This window comes from Spermophilus citellus (assembly GCF_964194105.1).
Source record: "Spermophilus citellus genome assembly, chromosome: 2".
NCBI lineage: Eukaryota > Metazoa > Chordata > Mammalia > Rodentia > Sciuridae > Spermophilus > Spermophilus citellus.
Genome location: NC_138183.1, coordinates 146,002,569 through 146,019,934, shown reverse-complemented (window position 1 = coordinate 146,019,934; position 17,366 = coordinate 146,002,569). Strand labels below are relative to the sequence as shown.

Here is a 17,366-nt window from a genome sequence, read left to right as displayed (position 1 = left end):
CTCTTAAATAGCCCAGTCTGCCATGAGTCCATGGCCACTTTATGGTGTTGTCAGTGTATCTGTTCTTAAGGAGCTTTTGACCCTGTGGGGAGCAAACATGTAAACAGTCAGTACCAAGTGAAAACTGCTATACAGGTTGAGCACCCCTAGTCCAAAAATTCAAAATATGAAATGCTCCAAAATCCAAAACTTTTTGAGCACTGACAAGATGCTGCAGGTAGAAAATTCCACACTTTATGTGATGTGTCAGAGTCAAAATGCAGGTGCACTAAAAAGGTTGCATAAAATTACCTTTAGGCCATGTGTATAACGGTACGGAAAACATAAATAAATTTATGAAAAATGTAAAGAACTCAGAAAACAAAGTGCCCATCTCTTTCCAGGGAAATCAGAGGACTTCCCAGAAGAGACAATCATGGAACTGATTCTTTAAAAAGAAGTAAATGTTAATAATGGAGGTAGCAGGGCTGGGGTTATGGCTCAGTGGTAGAGCGCCTGCCTGGCATGTGTGAGTCACTGGGTTTGATCCTCAGCACCACACAAAAATAAATAAATAAAGCTATTGTGTCCATCTACAATTACTAATAATAATAATAATAATAATAATAAAGGTAGCAGTCTCTACTACAGGCAAAGGGACCACGTGTAGTGGTATAAAGTTGTGAAAGAGCACTATTTAATTGGAAAACTGCCAGTACCTCAGGAAACTCTGTACTGCTATTCTGAAACTAGTAGCTGCTTAATTAAATCAAATAAATTGGTCAGAGAATACATGGGAAATGTTAACAATATACCTTAACTATTGCATTTTCACATAAACTATATAAGAACACATTGAATTCCTTTTTTTTTTTTTTTTTTTTTTTTTGGTACCAGGGATTCAACCCAGGTACCAGGTACTTAATCACTAAGCCACCTCCCAAGTCCTTTTGCTTTTTGAGACAGGGTCTCACTAAGTTGCTTAGGGCCTCACTAAATTGCTAAGACTGGCTTTGAACTTGCCATCCTCCTGCCTCAGCCTCCTAAGCCGCTGGGATTACAGGTGTATGCCACTGTGCCTGATGAGTTCCCATTTTCTTTGCATCAGTTTGAGAACATCTATGTCTTCCAGGTTTGATTTCTCAAAAGCAAAGAACAAATTTAGGAAGCCTTTAGAAACAATGCAAAAGCATAGTCTCTTTGGGTTTTTATGAATATTTCCCTTAATCTTTTACTTGTTTTCCTCCCTACATTTTATTTTGCCATTTATTTTTATTGGGTCATTCTAGATCATTTAACTTATTTTTCACGAAAATCACACCTCTGTGTTCACATTCAGCTTTCTCCAGATTACCTAATTTTTACATACAGCAAGCATAATAGGAACACATAGTTTGGGAGCAAATGTAAGACTCCTGGCAAATGGATGACTCAACTAGTGGAAGCAGAAGTTCCAAGGTAACTTTAAGGAGCCCACGACCATAAGCATCTAGCCATGGGTACTGGTTGGGATAGTATCAAGAAAGATGGAAAAGTCCCTAATTCAATGAGTTAGTTAAGGAGAAAGTAGATACTGCTGAGGCTGATTGCGAGAATGGGGATGCAGGTATTTAGGGTAGAGAAATTGGTGCCTTTCACATAGATCCTTGTATGTCATTTAAAGGAAAAGCTTTCAAAATGAGATCCCCAGGCCAACAGCACCAATGCCACCTGGGAATTTATTAGCAGCACAAATTCTTGGCCCCATTCCAGACATACTGAATCAGAAACTCAGGGTGAGGCCCAGCGATGTGTGTTTTAACAAGTTTTCCAAGTATTTCTAATAAAAACTTAAGCTTTAGAACCACCATACTCAAGAGTTAATCCTTGCCTCTGATGATATGGAATCATTGAAGGATTTTAGTAAGGGAGAAATTTGAGTACAGTGTGTAAGCTGTGCAGTAAATGATTTTTTTCTTTAAGTCTGTACCTTGACCATCATACTACATATTCTTGGTTTGTTCAGGAGAGTTCAAATTAATAGTTATCAACCTTGCTAAAAGTTACATGGGATATTTCTAAAAATCTGTTTGGCATTCTTGAAATGGCCAATTATTTCATTCTCTTAATATGTATTTATTGAAAGCTTATTTTATATATATCTCAAGCATTGACACGGTGCCTGGGGTCTATTACTGAATAAAACAGACCAAAGTCTTAGCCCTTGTGAAGCTAACTTCTGTTGGGAGGAGATGGGCAATAGATGAAATAGATAAATTGTGTATTAGTAGGAAGTAAGGAGAAAATGAAACAGAACTGGTAAGGATTACTGAAGTGGGGGAAAATTATAATTTAAATAAGTTATGAGGCAAGGTGTGCCTGAGAGGGTATAAAGGAGGTGAGAGAATATTCCATCAAGTAGGTACTGGAAGAGGGGACCAAAAATGCAGAGTTGAGAAGCTGAAAGACTAATGCGCCTGGGGTTCAATGAGCAAGGGAAAGAAGAACAGAAGACCAGGTCTCTATTGCCACCTTATTTTATTGACAGTTCACTGCCAGGATTTAATATAAATCACAAATCTAACAAGAAAAAAATAAGTAGCTATACAGTTGTCCGGTGTATCTGTGGAGAATTGGTTCCAGAACCTCTCATAGATAGCAAAATTTGAAAACGTTAAAATCCCATAAATAAAATAGTGTGTATATGCATACAACCTTCACTTATTCTCACATATACTTCAAATCATCTTTACATTAATTATGATACTTAATGGAATGTAAATAGTTTAGACTGTTATTCAGGGAATAATAACAAGAAAAAAGTCTATACATGTTCAATATGGACCTAATTTCTGCCCCCCAATATTTTAAGGTTGATTGGATCCTGGGCTGTGGAATCTGTGTATGTGCACAGCCAATTATATGAATTCTGATGAAGGTGGAAAGTTCAGTGAGCAATGTGTGTTGAACTTGTCTTTCAGTCGTATTTATCAAGCATCTAATGACCAGGAATATCCAGAGCCACCAGGTAGCACGGGTAAGCAGCTCCCTTGGAGCTGTACAGCGTGGCCGTCCTGCCTTCATGGAATTTCAAGTCCAGAAAGGAAATTCAACATGGATACCAGGGTGACACTTGTTACAAAGGGAAAAGTGTAGGGCTCAAGGCCACATGCTTGGTGCACCTATGCAGCTTCCTCTGGGATCAGGGAAGACTCCCTAGAAGAATCTACATTTCAGCCAGAGAAAGAATGGTGAATAGGGTGGTTCAGAATAAGTGAAGTAAAGGAAATTTCCAAACGAAGAATGGTGTGTGTGTAGACCCAGAGATGGTGGTGCGTGTGGCCCTTGGGCACAACTGAGAGGCAGCGGAGCAGGAGAGAGAAGAGAGTAGATGGGAGTCCGAGGCCACCTGGCCTTGTACACCTGTAAAGATTCGGGACATGAGAAAGAATTGGAGTGTTTTTAAGCAGGTGACTGACAATTAATTTAGGGGTTTTAAAACTCAAATATCTTATACTGAAAACAAATGTAAAACATAATATAACCAATGATTTCAGTGTCATCAAATTCTTGTTGAGTATGCACAGGCTAAACACATCAGGAATGTTCTATAGGAATGGAGAAAGGGGCCAAAGCAGAGCCCAAATATTTCATGTGTGTTGTCAGTAAATAACTAAATAATCCTAATCCCTCAAGAATTAAAGCATCTGTGCTAAAATCAGAGAGGCAGCCTGATAAATGGGAGAGTGCTTGTGTCACGGTGCTTCTGCCTGTTTTACGGATCACATATAAATACGGGTGGCAGCAGTGCCAACATTGGCAGGCATAAACTGAAAAGTAGCAAAATATTTTAGAAATAGGGCAGAGAAATATATACTTGAGGTCACTCATTAGCCAGGTTAATAAAGAAATGCTCCCCGAATCTGATGATAGTGCCCAAAGAGAAGGATTACATAACGGATGTGTTGGAATGATGGTAAGCAAATACCACACTAAAAAAATCAGACACTAGGGCGTATTTAATTTGGACACATGCTAACTGTCAATACAGTGCCTTCAAGGAATGAGCATAACAAAGAACCTAATAAATTAATGTGGGGCTCCTCGCTTTATGTAAATGTAAGATCAATAGTAAAAACAGAATATAAAGGGGAAGAAGGGGCAAAACCTCCAGTGACAGCAGAACTTAATATTGGTTACTGATGCTTATTTCAGTGTGTGTCTATGCAGATCACTAATTCACATACAGCTCCTGGTAAAGCATTAAATTTGTTTTCTGTGGCATGGTCTGATTCTCTAAGAACCTGAAGAGTTTCTTTGAGAGAGAAGTAGCAGCCCAGTCTAGCTCAGCTGTACTCAATCTCAGTTGCTTCCCTACCTACAAACCCTCACTTCAAAGCAAGGAACATAATGTACAATTTTTTAATGGCTCTAGACCCAGGCACTCAGACTCTCTGCTCTGCGCCTTACCTCAGTGTAAACACCTAATCAAGATTGCCTGCGCTTCAACAATAGCAGCCAAATGCAATTCGAGAACCACAAGCCTTTGAAGTCCTCCCTGCAAAGGCCGGTTTTCTAGTCTGGGATAATGACATGCCATGATTGCTGTCTTTGTTGTATCTTTTCAGTAGAGAAGCAATTATAGGCCCCAATTTAACAGAATAGACATTACACAGCTTATGATGCTCAAAATGCAATTTCATTTGATCATTTTCTCGATTTGATTGGTATTAATAGAATGGTTCACAAAAAAAAAAAAAAATAGCTGGCAGAGGTTGTGTCCCATTCCACTTTCAAAGAGATAATGTAGAAGTATTCTTTACTTGCCCGGTGAGTCTCGCTGGGGTGATTCAGCCACTGAGTTCCACCAAAAGAGCCTGTGGAAGGGAATATTGCACATCCTTCCTTCTCTGGGAAAGGAAGCAGCAGACTCTGTGTTTTTAACATGTAAACTTTTCATCAGAACCACATCAGAGAGCCCATCATTGTCTATAGAGCAATTAAATATCCCAGTGATAAGCTGAAAGAACTAAACCCAAGTCCCCTTTATTTCTTAGGCATTTACACAAATCAGTGAATTGGCATCCTAGAGACAGATCTGTGGAACTGTTCAGCTTCTTGCTCACAGCTTCCAGAGATAGTTCACTGCCACTTGAGGTTGGAGAAGGATTACTTTCTCACTGACTTAGTCAGCCTGGTTAGATTTTTTTTTTACTCTCTTGACCTTCATTTCTCTCCAGGACACAGTTGATTTTTCTTTCTTAAATGAGTGAGCTTTCTATTTAACATTGTGGTACTAATGGATCAAAACCTTTGTAAAAGCACCAGCAAATGTTGTAAAAACTGACCTTTTCCTGTCATTGGGTATTTCTGAACTAGCACTGTGAGAAGGACCAAGATGGAAACTTAAGAAATGGTACCTGACCTTGAGCGGCAGCATTTATTGTCCTAAACTTTTTGTTTCAGTGCAAATTAAACTTTTTCTTGATGTGAGGTTTCCCATTTGCAGAGGAACTTAATCATTGAAACCAATACTTACATATAAATGGTAAATAGATAAAGGCTGGTGATGGTGTAGATTTTTAAATACCGAAAGGTCGATAAAAAGTGGAAGAATAAGAAGAAAACATTTTACTTTCACTTTTAATCAGAATTCCATGACCAAATAGTACTTTTTGTGGCCTATTTTAGGAATGAAAATTCAAGGAAAAACTATTTTTTCCCCACTTTCAGATCTACCGTTAAGCTTCTAAGCATGCACAGCGCCGAGTCACCTTATCTATTTACAGCGTGTATGTAAGTACAGTAATTGTGATAGCTATTTAATAGTAGAGAGAGTTTAGGGACAGATAAGGTGACACTCCGAAGAAATAAGATGTTGTCCCTTGTGCCACAGAGGCCACATAGAGTGGTCAGGAATGAGGTTATCTTCATTGACAAATATTTACTTTGATTTAATATTTAACAAGTATTTTTTACCTCTTTCTTTATTGAGTGCTGTACTCTGTAAGCATGAGGTGAAAGTAAGCTGTAGGGAGGAAATTTGAACACAAGGCTGACAGACTGCACACCCCATGCTCTTTCCAGTCTCACTGCTGGCCACTTGTCACGCTAGGCAGTCCAGCAGAGGAAATGTAACAGAAAAGCGTCAAAGCATGGAGCCAAACTTAAGGATTAATTAATTACCTCAGTCCAGAAAAGCAGAGACTTGACAGCATTTACAGGCAAAGAACCAGAGACTGGCCACTCTGTGCTTCTCCAAAGAACAGAGGGACAGAAAATACGGAAAGATGTATTTCTGCTTGTGTAAGGAAGAGCCGGCGTTTGGGTTGCTCAGTGATGGGTTTGGGTTGCACAGTGAATACTGTGTTCATCTTGAATGAAGCAGAGGTCCCTTTCTCTTCCTCAACCCATAGTTGGTTGATCTTTAAACATGTCCTAGTCATGAAAAGTGGGTAATGCCCTCCAGGAGATAAGGCATGTATTGAGGCAGAAAGTGGATGACATCTACCAGGGTTGATGCAGTGGCCTGTGTCTATAGTCCCAGCTATTCAGGCAGCTGAAGCGGAAGGATCATTTTGAGCCCATGAGTTCAAGACCAGCCTGGGCAACACAGAAAGGCCTCATCTCAAAAAAAGAAAGAAAAGGAAAAAGTTTGCTTTCTAAACTATATTCTTGATGGCTAGAATTTATAAACACAAAGCCTTTTTTCTTATTTTAAAATAAGTAGCCAATGGAGGCAACAAAGGGCCCATCATTGAATAATTTGGGATCCGAAACCCCATGTGTCTGCCTTGCATCAGTTATTCCTAAGTCTGACTGCAAATTAGACAAATTTTCAGACCATTTCTTACTTTTTAAAATAACACATAGGGAACTTTAGAAATACACTGCTATCTGGAGCAACCCCCAAAATTTCCAGGTTAACTGGCTTGTGGGGGGACTAGGGCATTAGTAATTTTTAAACACTCCCTTGGTTTTCCTAATATCTAACTAAAGTTGACTTTAGAGACCACTGATCCACATCATTCAAATTCACTAAGTGGCAGAAATACAAATTCTGCAGGTCTGGGAGGATATCTCTAATGAGTAAGTTAGCAAGTAATGCAAGTAAATGCAAGCTCTGGAATTAGGTAACCTGGCTGTTCTCCTTACTAGTTGTTGGTCCTGGGCTATTTATTCAGTCTCTCTGTACCTTAGTTTACTAATTTTCAAAAATTAGAGTAATAATAGTACATACCTGCCAGGGATGATGGTGCACACCTGTAATCCTAGCAACTCAGGAGGCTGAGTCAGGAGGGTCTCAAGTAATAGGCTAGCCTGGGCAAACTAGCAAGTCCCCATCTCAAAATAAACAATAAAAATTAGTGGGTATGCATGGCACTTGCCTAGCATGTATAGAGCCCCCTGGGTTCAATCCCCAGTACCGAAAAAATAATAATTATAGTACTTGTCTGATAAGGTTGTTACAAGGATTAAATACATCCTATGTTAAAGGCTTAGGACAACTGCTGCCATACCATGAGCATTCTGTTGTTATGTTAGATATTGTTATTTCTGTTGCTGTTGTCATCATTTTGGGAGTACAGATGTCCTGACAAAATTTATGATAGTGCAAAAGTATATGCTTACAGCTATTCTGTATTTTACTTTCAGTACAGTATTCCAAAAATTAGAAGAGATATACCAAAAATTACATGAGATATTCAACCCTTTATTGTAACATGGGCTTTGTTAGGTGATTTCACTCATCTGTAGGCTAATGTAAGTGTTCTGAGCATACTTAGAGGTAGATGAAACTGAACTCTGATGTTCAGTAGGTGAGGTACATTAAATGCATTTTCAATTTATGACAGGTTTTCGGAACACAACCCCATTGTAAGTCAAGGAGCATCTGTGTAGTATTATTTCATCACAGTTCTGTTGATATGATCAAATGTTCCTTGCCAGTACCCTCTTCATGTATTTAGTCTAAAATTGGGTTTCCTGAGTATGCATGGCGTTTAAAGTAAAGGAGTAGTTTGACCTCAGAACACCAGTTTTCCCTCAATGCCTGCAAGAGAAAACATTTCCCTCAATGCCTGCAAGACTATTCCCATTTTTCTTGGGAATTATCCAGGTCCCTGAAAACTACAGAGGAATCCTTGAAATTAACTGAAAATAAAAAATCCAGCCCTGTCAGACCCTTCTAGAATGCACAGACATGAGTCTCTTGACTCTAAACTAAAATGAACCCAGTTAACATGCTATGTATGTTTTACCCTCTCAGATCTACTACCCCATCAGAGTAACTGGCAAGACGTCTGTTCAGAATGCCAAAGAGATGGAAAATGCTGCCATCGATCCTGAGGACAAGTGGCATCAAAGAGCACAACAGTTAAAGGTTACTAACTAGATTGCATGTTAAGTGTGTTTCATGTGATACTGCTGAATATAAGTCATGCTTGTCACTGAGTTCTTGGGGGGATTTATTTTTTGCCTGAGAATAGTTAGTTCACCACCATCGTTTATGGGGGAGACTGATGAGCCATTGGTTGATCAGGCAGCCACCCCTACCTGTTTTACCAAAGGTTCTTTTTCTCAGATGATCATCCTATCACTCTTTAAAAACAGAGCTAAAGCTCTCACAGAAGGAAGTGCAGGGGGAAATGCAGAAAAATCAGGAAATCATAGTTCCAAAGTGTTGTCCAGTTCTGTGCTACCCCTTTATCTGGTTCCTTTGGGAGTTGGAAGTCACCCATTATCCCTAGGTGACTGGGTGCATGGGAGTCTTCAGAGCCTTATAAACCCTCTTTTGCAGAATGTGAAAGATTACCAGCTGGTAATTTATCATGTGGACAACTTTTTAGGCCATGGGTTTTGTTGTCAGTGTGCTATGTCACTAACAGACCAAATATGTTTGTGACTGTCCACAATGTCAGAATTCATTGAATAACAATTCACAGGCTGCACCACTCTCATCAGTGGCAGTTCACTGAATATTTGTGGGTCACCTGGTAGTCATAAGCCAGTCAATCACAGATTCTTTTTTTTCCAGCCAATTCCAATTATAGATAATTTCTAATATCTATAACAACCAAGTCATATATATTTTATATATATATAAAGGATTAGAAAGGATTAAGGCAGACACAGGCATTTAGAAGGCTGAACTAAGGGCAAAGAAAACATTGTTTATTCCCAAAGAGTCACTGTAGGTGGTCAGATAAGATTACAAACCAGCCAGAGAACTTGTTCAGGGTGCAGAGCTGTCAAAACACAGAAGCCTACTCAGATGGACAGCAGTTTCACAGTGTCAGCTTGGGATGTCAGCTTCTAGTGGGACTTGCATGGTCATCCCAAGCAGGAGAAACCACACTGTGCTAAAGTCCAAGGACAAAGATTCAGAGGTTGTTGCTGTGGCAGTTTTCTTGGGCAAGGCTCATGACAAGCGACTAGGTGAAGGGATCAGGGTGCACCATTCTCAGGGTGCTCCTCCTTTTATGGGTGTCAAGGGAGGGCATTGCATCATCTAGTGATCTGGTGTGTCCAATAGGCTTGTTTTTCCAATGAGTTTTATATGCCCATGCATCCATGTGCTGCTGACTAATTTGATAAGATCACAGGTGGTCATTCTCATTAGCATGAATTTATCAGTTTATGCCTTATCAGTTTATGCTAGGCAGGTGGTGGCTATTCACTTTTGCAAACAAGGTATAGAATCATTCCACCTCAGCACTTAAACTCAAAATGGAGTAGCTTTTATGGCAAACTATTGCTTTACAAAACAGAGTAGCAAAGGTTTTGGCACAGCCTGAAAACTGCTGTCCTGTACATCATGGAGTGACTCAGAGCAGGGCACACCTCTGCTTTGAATCCATAAATGTGATTTGGGGGATGATTTTTTTTTTGCAGTTTTCCACACTGACTATTTCTTTAGAATAAACAGAAAAAGCAGTAACAGCTGATTTTTTTTTCCTGAACCAGCTTATGGAATTATGTGGAGTCACTGTTGGATCAGGTTTTATCCCCAATTAAGAAGGGATGAGCCCTTTGAAATCATGGAGCCTATAAAGCATATCAACATCATCAGATAAAACTATGTATGTAGTAATGGTAATAATAAAGATAATAAAGTTCATCCCAGCCTCAAAGAAGTTAGAAAAGAAGAGCAGCCTAAGTCATGTCTTTTTCTCCCTGTGGTCTCCAAGCTGTTCTTAAAGATGTGAATCAACCCATCAAGCAGTCAGTCAAACAATAGGTTTCCCAGAGCTTTCTGAAAACTGATGCCAGGGGTCCATACCCAGAAGTTGAGAGCTTGGGGACTGACTGTCTCCTGCAGTGAGATGGGGGTCCATGGATTTACCCAACAGCCCTGATAGAGAGCCAGCCAAGGGAGCATGACCAGCAGGATCCAGGAAACCAAGGCAGCACAAAAGGCATGTCCTGCATTATGGGCAGTGGACTGGGTCAGAGATTTCTGGTCCTTGACCTGTCATTTACTAGATGTATAATTTGGGGGTAAAACTCAACTTTCACTGAAAGCCTTGTTTTTTTTCATTGTGAAATGAAGAGTTGGAATAAATGACCTTTATGGTCCATTCCAGCTACAAAATGCTATGATTCTGAGACCACTGATTTCTAGTTATTTAAATTATTATAGAAAACATTTTTGAAGTATTGAAGATTATTGCAACACATAGCTTTCATAATTGTCATTAGGGAAAATGGTAGGATTCTCTGCCAACAATAAAATCATTTAGGTAAAATGAGAGTGCTTGAATCATGGCACAACTCTAGACAGAGGCAGGAAAAAGCTTTGTGCGGAAGCCTGTCGGAAGAAAGCCAGACAACGCTTTCTGTTCTCCGTGTACACTATGATTAATATGTTCACGACCTATTCTTAGACGAAGACAAAGTAGAGCAAAACGTCGAAAGATTGTTAGAAATAAAATGACGGTGACACAGAGTGGCCCAAGGGAAGTTGCCCTTTCTGCATTTAGAAAGGTCTGTTACAGCACTCTTCGTCTTGCATGCTGGCTGGCCTTTCTCTTTCCTCTTCAACTATCCAAGTTCAGTGCCTTCGTTTTTGTCCTCCCTCAAATGTCCTTCAAGGCCTCCCAGCTCCCCTACCCACTCCTCTGCCCACCTTGGCTCCTCTGGAGCTTGTTGTCTATACTGCTTACTCAGGGTGTTCATGCTTGCCATGTCTTGTACCTGTTGCCTGCTTTATTTTGTCTTTTTTCAGGGGAACGGAGTGGGGGGAGGGACTGCAGATCAAACCCAGGGTTTGGGGCATGCAAGGCAAGTAATTTACCACTGAGCTACATCCCAGCCCTAGAATCTTCTTAAAGGTTAGGATTATATATCTTCCTTTGTGTCCCCTATGACAAGGCTTCCTCCAAAGCTGGTGCTCAATAAAAATTTACTAATTGATTAGTTAAAAAAAATTGATTAGTAAAAAACTAAAAGACACATTTAAAGGTCACTAAGTGCATCTCCAAGTGAAAATGGGCCTCTTTAAATGTTTTTCTTTTTTTTTTTTTAAGAGAGAGTGAGAGGGGGACAGAGAGAGAGAGAATTTTAATATTTATTTATTTTTTTCTTAGTTCTCGGCGGACACATCTTCGTTTGTATGTGGTGCTGAGGATCGAACCCAGGCTGCACGCACGCTAGGCGAGTGCGCTTACCGCTTGAGCCACATCCCCAGCCCCTTTAAATGTTTTTCTTAAAAGATGGCTTTCAGAGAATCTACAGATCCTTCAGTAAACTCCCCCTAACAATGAATGACTACTAAGAATATGTCAAAATATTTCACACAGGTATCTATTGAGTACCTGTTATATTCTAGGCACTATGGAATAAGTAGATTTTTTTAATTTTTATTTTTAGTTATACATGACAGTAGAATGTATTTTGACAGAATATACATACATAAAGTATAGCTTATTTAGGTTCCCACTCTTATGGTCATACACGATATGGAGTTACCCTGGTGGTTTATATAAATACAAGGCTAGGAAAGCTATGTCCAATTAATCTGTCTTTCCTATTCTCATCCCCCTCCTTTCTCTTCATTTCCCTTTCTCTACTCCAGTGGATTTCTATTATTCCCATCCCCAACTTCCATTGTTTTGGGTTAGCATTCACAAATTAAACAGAATGTTTAGCCTTTGTTTTTTGTGAATTGGCTTATTTCACTTAGCATGATATTCTTCATTCCCATCTATTCACTGGCAAATCCACAATTTCATTCTTCTTTATGGCTGAGTAATATTCTATTGTGTATATATACCACATTTTCTTTATTCATTCATCCATTGAAGGATACTTAGGATGTTTCTGTAGTTTGGCTATTGTGAATTGAGCTGCTATAAACATGGATGTGGTTGTATCACTGTAGTACACCAATTTTAAGATCTTTGGGTATAGACCGAGGGAGTGAGATAACTGGGTCAAATAGTGGTTCTATTCCAAGTTTCCTAAGGAGTCTCAATACTGCTTTCCATAGTGGTTGTACCAATTTGCAGTTCCACCAGCAGTGTATAAGAGTACTTTTTGCCCCACATCATTGCCCACATTTATTGTTATTTGTTTTCTTTATAACTGCCATTTCGGCTGGAATGAGATGGAATCTCAGTGTAGTTTTAATTTGCATTTCTCAAATTACTAGAGATGTTGAACATTTTTTATATTCTTTTGACCATATTTCTTCTACTGTGAAATATTTGTTCAGTTCCTTTGCCCATTTATTGATTGGGTTATTTATTTTTCTGGTGTTAGGTTTTTTTGAGTTCTTTGTATATCCTGGAAATTAATGCCTTATCTGAGTTACTGGTGGCAAAGATTTTCTCCCACTCTGTAGGATCTCTGTACACGTTCTTGATTGTTTCCTTTGCTGTGAAGAAGCTTTTCAGTTTGATACCATCCCATTTATTGATTCTTGATTTTATTTCTTATGCTTTAGGATTCTTGTTGAGAAATTTGGTTCCCAAGCTGACATGTTGGAGAGTTGGACCTACTTTTTCTTCTAGTAAGTGCAGGGTCTCTGGTCTAATGCTTAGGTCTTTGATCAAGTTACAGTTAAGTTTGTGCAGGGTGAGATATAGGGGTTCAGTGTCACTTTATTACATACAGATTTCCAGTTTTCCCAGCACCATTTATTGAAGAGGCTATCTTTTCTCCACTGTATGTTTATGGTGCCTTTGTGTAGGAAGGGATAACTGTATTTGTGTGGGTGTGTCTCTGTGTCTTCTATTCTGTTTCATTGGTCTTCATGTCTGTTTTCACACTAAGGATTGCTTTGGTTATTCTGAGAGTATTTTTCCAAATGAATTTCATGATTGCTTTTTTTTATTTCCATGAATAACATCATTGAGATCTTTATAGGAATTACATTAAATCTTTATAGCGCTTTGGTAGTATGGCCATTTTGATAATATTGATTCTGCCTGAGATAGGTGGTTTTAAAACCAACCAAATGACAAATTTAAAAACAAAAAACTCTTCAAAAAAATAAATAATTAAAACATAAGGAAAAATACTTTTTTCTAAATATCTCCTCCCCTCTAGGCATCCAGAACTTTAGTGGGCATCCTGTCATGTAATCATCAGAGTACTAATATATAATAGTAATAATATGCAAGTAAATACAAAAATGCAGTGAAACTAAAAGAGCACCTAATTTTGCCCTAAAAGGACTGAGGAACCTCCCCAGAAATGACAGCATCTGAGCTGTCCCAGAAGGATGCAGCGCAGGGCACCAGGTGTGAAGGTGAAGAGGTGGGAGAGAAGATAGTAAGATATGTGCTAAGAATTCCAGACACTTCAGTCACTAAAGGAGAGAGGATAAGGGAGGAGAGTTGTGTGAATTGGGGCTGGACAGGTTAGTAGGAGCCAGATTGTAAATGGCTTTTATGTCCACCAAAACTGTCAGATTTTTATTGGGTGGACAGGAGGTAGCCATTGGCAAATTTTGAGCAGGCTAATGACAAAATCAGTCTTGTGTGTTAGAAAAATCACCTTGTTGTCTGAGGAACAGATTGAAAGGGGATAAGACTAGAGAGAGAGAGAGCAAAGCCAGGAAGATGGCTTTTGCTGTGTTTTCTGCAAGATGTGGAATGGTGGTCACACTTGCTCTGTGTTTGTCATCCACTCCACGCGCAGTTAGTTAGTTAGCTTTCTGTGTGGTGGTGGGATCCTACTCTACCCACTCGACTGAACTTCTTTGGAGGTCAGGGTGGCACCTAACCCCTCAGCCCCTGCACAGAAGTGGTGAGGAAGTAGAATCCATTGCTTAAACAGAAGGTAAGAGCGTCATCAGGGGGTGTCTATATGTGTGATCTGTGGTACCAGAACCACTGAGGAGGAGAGGAGGGATTGGGGCACTGGAGACAAGGTGGGGGGGGGGGCATGAGGACAGGATGGTGGCTAGTGTTGAATTTGGTGATGCTGACAGGAAAAAGGACATGTGATCTGGTTGTAGAAGTCAGGAGGACATCTAAGTTAGCCGTGTCCACTTGCATCAGGAGCTTTTTCTGATGGATTGAAGCTATAGGGATTGCTGAGATGACCCAGAAATTGTGTGGAGTCAGAGAAGAGTGTGGAGAACAAGAAGGGGCCCCATAGTAAAATGTTAAGGGCAGGCAGTGGTAGAGGAAGAAGATAGAAGGTCAGAGTCTCAGAAGGGTTTGCCATAGAGGAGGAAAGCTAAGTAGATAAAACAGAATCAGGGAACCTGAGACATGAAATTCAAAAAAGAGGAATCAGTGAATAGAATTGAACACTGCAAAGACAAGTTTAAAAAGTGTCATGGAAGGGGCATCATATGTGTAATTCATGCAAGGCTCAGATGATTCAGGGAAAAAAACAGCAGTTATGCAAACAACAATAATGTAAGTTGTATGTCTGTGTGTTTTCTAAATTTGTAGTGACACATAGCAAAATATTAAAATTCATGAATCTGGGTAAGGATCTTTGAGTTTTCTGTGCTTTCCTGGCAATCTTTCTGTAGGTTTCAAATAACTTCATAGTAGAAGGGTAATGCCAAAGGGCTCAGCCACTAAGAGGGTAGTGGCAGCCTATGCAGAGCTGTTTCTGTGAATGGTATGAACACAGAGATTGAATGCTCTGCTGTGGGGTGCAGAGGTCCCCAGTGACAGTTGGTCTGGAGACCAGCACAGCCTACACTGTCAAGACGCTCAGCTCTGAGTTCAAGAATAGTTTAATCAGAGAATGGGTCGCTGTGAGCTTCCTTTTACTTTTTCAGAGGAAAGATTAAACACATTTATATGCTGAAAAGAATAAGAAACTAGAGATAGGGTGAGGAAAGACAGAAGACATGCCTGAGACTTAAGTCCATGTGTTTTCTCTTTTAAAATACTGCAAGTAGGGCTGGGGTTGCAGCTCAGTGGTAGAGCACTTAGCACACTCAACATCCTGGGATCAATCAGCAGCTCTGAAAAAAAAAAGGGAAAAATATTTTTTCTAAATATCTCCTTCTCTCTAGGCATTCAGAACTTTAGTGGTCATACAGTCATGTAATCATCATAGTACAATAATATGCAAGTAAATACGAAAATGCAGTGAAACTAAAAGAGCACCTAATTTTGCCCTAAGAGGACTAAGGAGTCTCCCCCAGAAATTACAGCATCTGGGCTGTCCCAGAAGAGGAAGCACAGGGCACCAAAATTTATCTGCAAATATTGCAAAAGAACAATCATCATTTTTTATGTGAGATTCTTGTACATGCCTGAAATCTTAACTTCAAGCCAAGTAATCCCTTATCATTTCACTTTTACGCATAGGTCTTATTGTCCCAGAATCATTCTGTGCTTTCCTGGGAATCCTTTTTTTTTTTCTTTTCTTTTTTTTTTTTTTTCAGTACTGGGAAATGAACTAGGGTTGCTCTAACCATGTTCTGTACATCCCCAGCCCAGTTTTATTTTTTTTGAGGAAGGGTCTCACTCAGTCACCAAAGCCGACCTAAAACTTGCAATCCTCCTGCCTCAGCTTCCCTGAGGCTGGGATTACAGGCATGTGCCACTGCACCCAGTTTCTCCTGTGAGTCGTCATGGGATTTGCAAGCCCCATTTCAGTGGTGTGCCCAGACTGAACGTGGCACTTAGCTCATGACCCATGCCAGGTAATAAAAGGAAGCACTCTCCCACTGGCAGAAGATCCTTTCCAGCTGTCTTAGTTTGGTCTACTATTTAAAAACCATAGACTGCATCTTATAAACAACAGAAATTTATTTCTTGCAGTTTGGGACGCTAGAAAGTCCAAGGTCAAGAGCCATCAGGTTCATCTGGTAAGGGCTTCCTGGTTCATCTATGGGTCCCTTTTTGCAGTGTTCATATTTGGCAGAAAAGGTTGAAAGAACTCCCTTGGGCCTCTTTCACAAGGGCTCTGATCCCATCAGGAAGGCACTGCCCTCAAAACACAGTCACCTTCCAAAAGGCCCCATTTTTAATGCCATCACTTTGGTAGTTAAGATTTAACATGAATTTTGGGGGAGACACAGACATTCAAACCATAATACCAGGTGATAAATATGTTGTCAGGAGAAAGAATAGAAAGTTTCCCAACTAGGTAAAGCATTCACAAGGCTGAAATAGGATGTTTTATTTCTTGCCACTCTAAAATAACTCAGCTGCAAATAAGGAAAAGTATGAAAGGCCAGGTGCAGTGGCGCATGCCTGTAATCCCAGCAGCACAGGAGGCTGAGGCAGGAGCATCTCAAGTTCAAAGCCAGACTAAGCAATTTAGTGAGGCCCTAAGCAACTTAGTAAAGACCCTGTCTTAAAATAAAAAATAAAAAGATCTGGGTACGCATGGCTCAGTGGTGAAGCACCCCTGAGTTAAATCCCCAGTGCTGGGGAAAAAAAAAAAAAAAAAGCCTGTAGGACCATTCGAAGAGCTGTGATTTCAGTTTTGCCTCCAGCACTTCCAACAGATCTTTGTCAGGGGACCTGGGTAGGGTGGCAAACACCTATAATTCCAGTAACTCGTGAGGCTGAGGCAGAAGGATTGAAAGTTTGAGGCCAGCCCGGACAATTTCGAACGTGTCTCAAAATAAAATTTAAAAGGTCTAGGGATACAGTGGTAGAGCCCTTGCCTAGCATGCATGAGGTCCTAGTTTAATTGCATCCTAATTATAGGAGGGAAAAAAGTAAAGAACAATTAAATTGGAATCTTTAGATGAGAAGAGAGTTGGAATAGAACAAACTAAAAGGGACATGTTAACAGAGCTGCACTGAAAAAATAGCAGATCATTCTTCAGACAGAAGAAAAATAATGTGAGATGGAAACACTAATATAGGAGGAATAAAGTGCAGGAAGCATAAGTATATTGATAAATTAAACAAAAAATTGTGTTGCAAACCAATAAAAAAAACCATGGAGATTTAAAATATATGAACTGTTAACAT

The 17,366-nt window shown here is 39.8% G+C and overlaps 1 protein-coding gene across 3 annotated transcripts in view; it reads left to right on the top strand.

Annotated features, from left to right (window-relative positions):
• JHY (junctional cadherin complex regulator) overlaps positions 1-17,366 on the top strand; it is a 65,127-nt gene that overhangs the window by 22,635 nt on the left and 25,126 nt on the right. For all 3 annotated transcript variants that reach the window (XM_081267949.1, XM_081267948.1, XM_081267950.1), the window contains exon 4: positions 8,228-8,341. In XM_081267949.1, coding sequence (XP_081124075.1) covers positions 8,228-8,341 — 114 coding nt within the window. The remainder of the gene's footprint in view (positions 1-8,227; positions 8,342-17,366) is intronic.